General features: G+C 34.4%; 1 protein-coding gene across 4 annotated transcripts in view; it reads left to right on the forward strand.

Moving 5' to 3' along the window:
* Positions 1-6,375, forward strand: part of LOC105483297 (xin actin binding repeat containing 2) — a 348,129-nt gene extending 341,754 nt beyond the window's left edge. For 2 of the 4 annotated variants that reach the window (XM_011744087.2, XM_011744089.2), the window contains 2 exons: positions 397-530; positions 4,483-4,602. In XM_011744087.2, coding sequence (XP_011742389.2) covers positions 397-491 — 95 coding nt within the window. In that variant the 3' untranslated portion in view covers positions 492-530; positions 4,483-4,602. Of the gene's footprint in view, positions 1-396; positions 531-4,482 lie in introns of all 4 variants that reach the window. The other 2 variants (XM_071072890.1, XM_011744088.2) reach the window with 2 other exon arrangements.
* Positions 6,376-10,505: the final 4,130 nt, after the last annotated feature.

Below are 10,505 nucleotides of genomic sequence, written 5' to 3' on the forward strand. Positions count from 1 at the left end.
CTCAATTATCTAGAATGATAAGTTCTCTCAGAGCTACCCATTGCTGAGTATTATATATAGACTTATATTATATACTCACATATAAGCACATATATATCTTTTTAATGTGCTTATGTATCTAATGAACATATTTTACTCATGTATGCTTTTTAAATTATAAATGTCTACTCATACAATCTATAAATGGTAGAGGCACTGGAGTAATGTAGACTATCCTACCAGACCCTTAAACCTGATGATAGGTTAGTCTCTGTCCAGAGAAGCACCATAAGGACAATAGTCTTAGAGCTTTCCACTTTAACTGCATGGCCAGTTAATATGTTGTTTTGTTTTGTTATGTTTTTACGATATGATTGAAGATAACACTACAGAAGCCTTTTTAAATTTTAATTTTAGAAACTGCTGCTCCAAGACAAGGAAATATGTATACTTTGTCAAAAGACAGTTTATCCAATGGAGTGCCTAGTGGCAGACAAGCAGAATTTTCATAAGGCCTGCTTCCGATGCCACCATTGCAACAGTAAACTGAGGTAAAATGTTTAATTGTCTTTGCCACAGATATTCTAGGAGATTGCAGTATACGTATAACCTCGTATCTCTAGGAAGATGCACATTTTTCCAGATCTTGCTGCTGCATCGGTTAACACAACCACACAGAGGGATTTGCTCATGTTCTGTTAGGTATTTCTGTGACCTTTTTCCTTAGGAATTTTACTTTTCTAATCAAATCTAAAGGATCCCTTTTGTCCGAACACAAAAATCACACAGATGAATAAAATTAAGAGTTACTCTGCAAATCAAGACTTTTAAGTTAGTGTGTTAGTCTAAAGTCTAGACTCTAGATCAGGAGGTAGCAAACATTTTCTGTTAAGAGCTAGATCATAAGTAATTTTGGCTTTGTAGGCCATACTGCTTCTGTCACTACTCACTTTCTATTAGCGTGCAAGAGCAGCCACAGATAACTAAACAAATGGGTGTGGTTGTAAATAAATGGGCTTGGCTGTGTTTCAATAAAACTTCATATACCAAAACAAGTGGTGGGTAGGTTTGAATTTACCTGTCTTTGAGCTAGACTAAATTTTTAAAAATGAAATTGAAATTTAGAAAAAATATCAGTGACAGGTAAGAGAAAAACTCTGTTTTTTCTCTGGAGCAAACAGAAACACCTTATCCACACAGTTAAAATGCATTCATTTTCCAAAACTCTTGAAGTAAATGCATTTAACTGAATGTGACATTTGGTGTGACTAGAGTCTGAGATGCTAAAATTGATTTTTTTTTTTTTTTTGCTAAATCTAATATGCATCTCTCAGACTATATTTTTTCTGACTTTAATTGACAATGTCTAACACCCTCATGGCAACATTCTTTTCCTTTGGTTTCCATGACAACAGAGTATAATGGCTTTCCCCCTACTCTTTGGGTGCTCCTTCTCAGGCACCTGTGTGGGGGACTCTCTGTCCATTACCGAGATGTAAGAGGTCCTCACAATTATGTTATGGGAATTTATTCTTCTCAATGTTTCTCTTCTTTCTAGTGAATCACATCCACTCCCATTATTTAAATAATCTATGTGGTAATGACTCTGAAGTCTGTACTGCTAGGCCAAATCTCTCCATGCATCAGATGCGTATGTCTCAATGACTGATACACTTCTCCAACGAGATTTCTCATAAGTACAGCAAACTCAATATGCCCCATTTTCTTCCATCTAAATTCCTTCTTTAATTGTACAGTCTTTATGCTACTGTATCAGTGAATGACATTAACATTAACTCAGTGACCAAAGCATGAAGTTATCTTTGACTCCTTCCTCTCCTTCATTCCCTACATTCAAGCCATCACCAAGTCCTGCAATTTCTGCCCCATAAATACCTCTTAAGCTATATACTTTTCTCGATGATACATCTGTTAGCACCACTAATTTCATTATCAAAACATTTAAAAATTACATTTTCCCTCCTCATTTTATAAATTATTGTACCACATCTTCAATTTCAGATCATATAGCCACTACATACCATGTTATGTCCCTTTTTGCTCTAATTTCATCTGAGTTTTCTGGTTGCAAGATATTAATGCCCACCAACCAATGCTTACCTTGATGTTTCTGCAGTTGTTCTGATATTAAAGCTTGGTTTCTAGTGGACTCTTCAAAAAAAGCTCTCATGGAAACAGTATTCACTGAATTCTTACATGCTGATAACAATTTGTCTGTGACCTTTATAACAAAAAGTCAGTTTTGCTGAAATTAAAATCTTTGGCTTACACTTTTTTTCATTGTATTATTTGATACATTATTTTATTTTCTTCTGGAATAAAGTATTGGAATAGCCTGATAACAATCTAATTTTCTGTTCTTTATAAGACCTATATTTTTTCTTAAAGATACCCATGGATTTTTTTCTTTTTTTTTTTTTGAGACGGAGTCTCGCTCTGTCGCCGAGGCTGGAGTGCAGTAGTGCGATCTCGGCTTACTGCAAGCTCCACCTCCCGGGTTCATGCCATTCTCCTGCCTCAGCATCCCGAGTAGCTGGGACTACAGGCGCCCGCCACCACACCCAGCTAATTTTTTGTATTTTTAGTAGAGACGCGGTTTCACCGTGTTGGCAAGGATGGTCTCAATCTCCTGACATCATGATCCACCCACCTCGGCCTCCCAAAGTGCTAGGATTACAGGCATGAGCCACCGTGCCCAGCCTTTTTTCTTTTTATTATTTAAAATCTAGCAATTTTACTAGACTAGTTCTTGGCATTGGTTATTCTTCACTAGTGTCAATTACCCAGTGTGCTCTTTCCATATGTTGTTGCATACTTTTTGTATGCAAGAGTTTGTTTTAATTATAACTATTTAATATTTAATCTGTTTCATTGTATAATTTTTTTCTTCAGGAATTCCTATTATCTATACCTTGAATGTTTTTGCCTATTTTTAATATCTGTCTCTTTCTCTCAAATTCTTCTTATATTTCTTTCTTTCTTTCTGATTGTTGAAAAGGTTATGTTTTCATTCTGTTTCTCTTAAGTCACTTTTTATTGTGTTTATTTGCTCTTGTATTTCTTTTAGTTTAGTTTTGTTGCTGATATTTTTATCTTTCATTTCTATTTTTTCCTGATTTCTGGCACCTGACTTATGAGATTTTAAATTCTGATTCATGATGTTCTTTCAGGTCTTTTATCATGTTCTTAATGTCTTTTAACTCATTTTGAAGTCATAGGTTACATTCTTGATATATTTTTAGAGCATGTTTTTCTGGCATGTTTTCATTATCTACAGGGATATTATAATGCCCTTTGCACTTTTATTTTCTTTTAGTAACTTCGTATATTATTTACCTTGTTACATTTCTGTTGCTCATTTTTATGTAAAATTAGTTTTCCAAAACCTTAGAAGGATGAAAATCAGGATGGTTTTTCTAACTTCACAGAGCTACCTCTTTTAGTTTTCATATACTGACCATGAAAATAAGGCAGCTTGATTTCTAGAATTCCCTGGCTTGGCTGCTCTTCTCCATATTTATCAGAACCTTCTCTTTCATTTCTGTAATCATTATCCTGCTCAATCTTGATTCCACTCTCCTATTTTTTCTCACTTTGGGATTCTGTTTAAAAGGGGAGCCTAGCCTTGAGAGTTCAACCTCACTAGCCTCATTGTCTATTGGAGAGGACAAACCTCCTTGCAGTTTCAGCTGCTGTTCTCTGATTGGCATGTGATACTTTCCAGGAAATATTAGTTGGTTATTTTGTGATCTCATATTTTCAGGTCCATCAGGCATCTTCCTTGCTCCCTCTGCTATCACCAATACAGATGAGACCATCATGCCAGTCTTGTGTCTGTTGGTGTTTTCTCCTTAGTTCTTTGTATATTGAAGCTGAGGGGGCTACCTTGTCACTTCATTTTGTTGTAAATGTTACTCATGGGTTTTAAGTTTTGCTATTTTGTTGATGTATCTGTTTTTATGTGTAGATTCATAGATATTCAAAACTATGCTCCTGCCTCTGACTAGAGTTCATTTTAATTGTAAATCACTCGATTTGTTAATTGCCTTAAAGAAGCCACATAAGCAATTGTTAGGCACGCCTTCCAGCTCATTCAAAATCCAGTTAACAAAGAAGCTCATATAGTTGATTTGTATGTGTTTGCTACTCAGGATTTATTGGAAATTACAACCCCTCACATAAATCATTGAATTAGCATGAGTTCAGTCCTATCATTCTGCACCATCTATAACTATATGTGCATTACCCTATAATACCTATTATGCCATTACCTGACACACAAAGTAAAATTTTAAACACTGCAAGACATACACCATACAAAGTATTGGTGGTAATATTATCTAACAGAAATGTTCAACTAATAGCATCATTCCCGTTGCTAGTAACTTAAGTTTACTAGTCTGTAACTCATTGAAATAATCCCCAATTCCCTATGAATTTACAATAAATACAAAGTGCTAAGTGTTCTTTTCTTTTTGGCAGTTTGGGAAATTATGCATCACTTCATGGACAAATATACTGCAAACCTCACTTTAAACAACTTTTCAAATCTAAAGGAAATTATGATGAAGGTTTTGGACACAAGCAGCATAAAGATAGATGGAACTGCAAAAACCAAAGCAGATCAGTGGACTTTATTCCTAATGAAGAACCAAATGTGTGTAAAAATACTGCAGAAAACACCTTTGTACCTGGAGATCGTAATGAACATTTAGATGCTGGTGACAGTGAAGGGCAAAGGAATGATTTGAGAAAATTAGGGGAAAGGGGAAAATTAAAAGTCATTTGGCCTCCTTCCAAGGAGATCCCTAAGAAAACCTTTCCCTTTGAGGAAGAGCTCAGAATGAGTAAACCTAAATGGCCCCCTGAAATGACAACCCCTCTATCCCCTGAATTTAAAAGTGAATCTCTGCTAGAAGATGTTAGAACTCCAGAAAATAAAGGACAAGGAGAAGATCACCTTCCTTTTTTGCAGCCTTATCTACAGTCCACCCATGTTTGTCAGAAAGAAGATGTTATAGGAATCAAAGAAATGAAAATGCATGAAGTAAGAAAAGATGAAAAGAAGGAAGGAAGGAAGAATGTGCAAGATAGGCTGAGTGAAGCTGAAGATACAAAGAGTAACAGGAAAAGTGAAACGGATCTTAATGACAACAATAATGTGGTTGTGCAGAGTGCTGAAAAGGAGAGAAATGAAAAAACTAACCAAACTAATGGTGCAGAAGTTTTACAGGTTACTAACACTGATGATGAGGTGATGCCAGCAAATCATAGAGAGAATTTGAATAAGAATAATAATAACAATTATGTAGCAGTCTCATATCTGAATAATTGCAGGCAGAAGACATCTATTCTAGAATTTCCTGATCTATTACCCTTGTCGAGTGAAGCAAATGACACTGCAAATGAATGTCAAATCAAGAAGTTAGAAAATACATCTAGAATCTCAGAGTTACTTGACATATTTGAATCTGAGAAGACTTACTCGAGGAATGTACTAGGAATGGCTCTGAAGAAACAGACTGACAGAGCAGCTGCTGGCAGTCCTGTGCAGCCTGCTCCCAAACCAAGCCTCAGCAGGGGCCTTATGGTAAAGGGGGGAAATTCAATCATCTTTCCTGATACAAATCTCTTAAACATTAAAGGAAGCCGTTCAAAGAACAAAAATTTACACTTTATCTTTTCTAACACTGTGAAAATCACTGCATTTACCAAGAAAAATGAGAACATTTTCGATTGTGATTTAATAGATTCTGTAGATCAAATTAAAAATATGCCATGCTTGGATTTAAGGGAATTTGGAAAGGATGTTAAACATTGGCATGGTGAAACAAAAGAAGCTGCCCACAATAATGGAAACACAGGTTTTGATGCCCTGAGCCATGAATGTCCAGCTAAGCCTTTGTTTCCCAGAGTGGAGGTGCAGTCAGAACAACTCACGGTGGAAGAGCAGATTAAAAGAAATAGGTGCTACAGTGACACTGAGTAAAATATCTCGGCCACTGACCGTCCACACTTAGGCACTGAGAGATTTTGATGTTCTGAAATAAGATTTTATGAATTTGGATACCCTTTTGAGGAACTTGATGTAAACATATTCAGAAATCTCATGTCTGTCTCAATGGGATATTTCTTGTATTACACCTTGTCATTTTTTTCATAATTTATTTACATCTACTTTTGTTTTAAATGGAATGAAGAGGTGAAACACTATGGATATGTTTTCCATTCAAATGGCACTTTAGCATATTGTTCTGTTTTCCTATAAAACATCATGGGTGTGATTTTTATACTGCTGATACTTGTCACAATTATTATACCTTCTCTGTAATTTCCTCTGAAATAAAATTGAATGACCTGAGGTGCAAACCAAAATACTTCTGTAACTTTTTTCGATATATACTGTCATTCTAAGTACAGATATTCTTTATGACTTGGGAAGTATTTGTCTTGAGGCAAGTATTTACCACACACACTAAAATAATGCTGGAAAAAATAAAATAGTAAACTGAAGGCACAGTATTATTAGAAAGCATAACATTTTCATTTTCTTTTTTACTCTACATTTTAAAGATATGAGGGTAATTGTTCTTGAAATAATTACCTATATTAAATTATCACAGAATGTATCTATAAACATTTAATGAACAATGCTGATTTTCCTCCATAATAATGTGAAGTCCATACTCAGAAATTAACTAGAAAGGTTATAGACATTACTTAAATTATGCACATTACATTTGTATTGCTTACTCTGTGTAATTGATAAGTATAACAATCGTATCACTACAGTTTGTCAGGTTTTCTTCTTATCATATTTGATGAATATTAAGTTTTTCTGTCATGAAAACATATTCCTTTAAAATTTGGCTTCTAAATTTTCTACTGCCTTTGTTCTTCCTCAAATAAATTTTATGATTCTGAAAAAAAATGAGCATAAATAAGTGGCTTTGCATAAATTTGGAGTGTACATATATGAAACGGGCCTTATCCCATATTCTCCTACATAAACACAAACCATTGACATTCTATAAGTATAAAACCAAAATGCAGTGTTGAAAACTATTTCTTTTTAGAAAGACTTACAAATTCCCTCTTGCTAGCATGTTCTTAATAGATATCTAAGACCTACATTGCATTAGTTCCCTAGGGCTTCCATAATTAAATATCACAGACTGGGTAGCTTAAGTAACAAAAATATATTTTCTCACAGTTCAGAAAGCTGGAAGTACAGGGTCAAGTTGAAGGCAGGGTTGGTTTCTCCTGAGACCTCTCTCCTTGGTTTGCCAATGGTCACCTTGTTGAGGTCCACACATGGTCTTTCCTCTGTGCACTCATGCTCCTGGTGTCTCTTTCTCTTCTTATAAGAGTACCAGTCCTTTTGGACTAGGAACCACTCATTGGACTTCATTTAACCTTACTTGCCTTTTTAATGAATATGTTTCCAAATACAGTCACATTGGGGCTCAGGGCTTCAACATATGAGCTTTGTGGGAACACAATTCAGTTCATAACATATACTTTTACCCAATTAAATGAAATACTATGAAAGTCTGGCAAGGAAATGGCCAGAGCTACAACAGCAAATTTTTTGTTTAAAATGAATTATTGCACTTTACACTACCCTTCAAATATTCTGCATGACACAGCATTATTTCTATAATCATTTATGCTATAACACAATAGTTTCCATGGAGAAAGAAATAATTCGTGAAAACTCATGAGATAGTATCTTACTGTATAGTATAGTTTCTTAGTGTCAGTGATCCTTATAAAGAATGTACTCTTGCTTTACAAAATTCCTCTTGTTGGATTCTTCCCTCTTAATCTTGGTAGCCTAGTTCTCTGTTCAGTTATGGTAAAATTTAAGATTAAAAGTAGCTGATGTGCACACCAGGGAAAACAATGAAAATAACGATTGTTCTGATTTTTCATTTAATCAAGAAGCAATTTTGTGCCCTCATCTTTAAAAAAAAATTGTGTGGGTACATAGTAGGTCTGTATATATTTATGCGGTACATGAGATGTTTTGATATTGGCATGCAACGTGAAATAAACACATCACGAAAAATGGCATATCCATCCCCTTAAGTATTTATCCATAGAGTTTCAAATAATCTAATTATACTCCTTAAATTATTTTAAAATGTACAGTTAAGTTATTATTGACTATAGTCACCCCATTGTACTATCAAATAATAGATCTTATTCATTTTTTCTAATTTTTCATACCCATTAATCATCCTCCTTTCCCCCCACTACCCTTCCCAGCCTCTGGTAACTATCTTCTACTCTCTTTATCAGTAAGTTCAATTGTTTGATTTTTAGATCCCACAAATAAGTGAGAACGTGTGATGTTTGTCTTTCTGTGCCTGGCTTATTTCACTTAACATAATGACCTCCAGTTCCATCCATGTTGTTGCAAATGACTGGATATCATGCTTTTTTATGGCTAAATATTACTCCATTGTGTATATGTACCATATTTTCTTTCAAGAAAACTTTTTTAAAAAATTTTTCATCAGAAAGGGGCATTGTATTATAATTATTGGCTGCATCACCTTTCTTGAATAACATGTAGGTGTTTACAAATTCAAATATGCAAACACAATTTTATTTAGTAATGATTTCGCTCTAATTATAACAAAATCTTGCAGCTAAATAGCAAGCTTTAAGAACTAAAATGTAGCTAAACACACAAATCAAAAATTCAGTGAAGTTTTCTTATTGTTGCAATCAGTGTATTGTTTTTCTACAGTTTCCATAACTAAGTACCACAGACTGAGTGACTAAACAGAAATTTATTTTCTCACAATTCTGGAAGTTAGAAAAGTCTGATATCAAGGTGTCAGCCAGCTTGGTTTCTTCTAAGGCCTCTCTACTTGACTTGTAGATGGTCATCTTCTTTCTGTGTCTTCACATGGTCTTCCTCTATATGTGTCTATGTTCCAGTTTCTTCTTACAACGTTCCAACTCATATTGGAGTAGGGCCTAGCCTCATGACCTCATTTTACTTTAATTACTTCTTGAAAGACCCTATCTCCATAAACAGCTGCATTCTGAAGTGCAGTGGCTTAGGATTTCACCATATGAATTTGTGGGGAACGCAATTCAGCCCGTAACTGGTAGTAACCAGGTTTAATCTTTAGAGTTTTTAAAAAAATACTTGGCTATTAATGTTATTTAACAACTTCCCATAATCTTTACTTGGGATTTACATCACAGAACTATGTAATACATAAATTTATGTTGTAAAAACTAATATTTCCATAAACAAAATTCTGTTATAAAGGAATGAAGATGGATCCGTGATTGACCAAAAGCTGTTCCACCGGAGGCTGTGTGCCGTCAGAGCATAGCATGTAAGGGGTTTTGCATTATTTAATCAAAACTGGACCTTCCAATGAATCTTGTAAAAATGTTCTATTTCCCAGAAAATTCTGCTGAATTGTCCTTTTTGCAGCTTCCACACAATCAATCCTTCCAACAGATTTGGGGCTCTGGGCAATACATTCTTTGGATTGGGACAATGGTTTTCTCACAGCAATGTGTTCTTTGGATTGGGACAATGGTTTTCTCAAATTACAATAAAACTAACAAATGCAAAGTTACCACGCATTCCCTAATGCACAACCATTTTATGCATTGGGAATATTTTCTCCCAAACTAACAATTTTCTATAAACATCTCTAGAATAATTTCTAAAGACACATTAATTTTTCAAGAAACTGAAAAATAGAAAAACAATACTTTCTCTGCTGTGTTTTGATAGTTACTGACTACTGGTTACTATCCAATTGGGAAATGGAAAATTTTTTCATTGCCAAGAAAATGAACTTATAGAGAGATAATCACAGATGTTAAAGTAAAAGAGAAGTGCAATACATTTTGTTCTTCTTGGAAATGTTACTGAGAACTGAGAATGATTTCTAAGTCTAATGTAAAAGTTTTGAATTCTGAAGGTATTAATGATAATATGAAATCTTAGGTTAAAAACATCAGTTGTAATGGAGATCAGAAACAGGCAACAGATACAATATTTATATTCAAAATAAGAGCCATGAGAACATATGAGAAGTGCTGAAGAGTACTAAGCTTCAACCCTCTAGAAATTAATAGAAGACGTGAAATATTTTTTGGTAAATATAGTCTAAAAATAATTTAACCTTAACAATGATGGAGTCCTTTAAAAGTCTAATTTAAGCTACCTGACATTTACTGTGGATGTTTTTCCCAAAAGATACTATGAGAAATTTTAAAACTTTATATGTTTGTATGCAAATGAAGTGGCAGAGGGAAGATAACCTAGAATATCTACAATGTGGTCGTTTTCCTCAACATAATACCAATTTATAGAAAATAAAATGGATGGAAAATGGATAGAAAGGCTGACAAATAAATACTATGGCATCACCCAGTCAACAGCCATTCCACAAACATTTATGGGACCATTTGAATGCATTGGAAGAGTGATTAAGAAAACAATAGATAAATTATGGTATTTT

The sequence above is a fragment of the Macaca nemestrina genome, chromosome 11 (genome assembly GCF_043159975.1).
Source record: "Macaca nemestrina isolate mMacNem1 chromosome 11, mMacNem.hap1, whole genome shotgun sequence".
In the NCBI taxonomy this organism is placed as follows: Eukaryota; Metazoa; Chordata; class Mammalia; order Primates; family Cercopithecidae; genus Macaca; species Macaca nemestrina.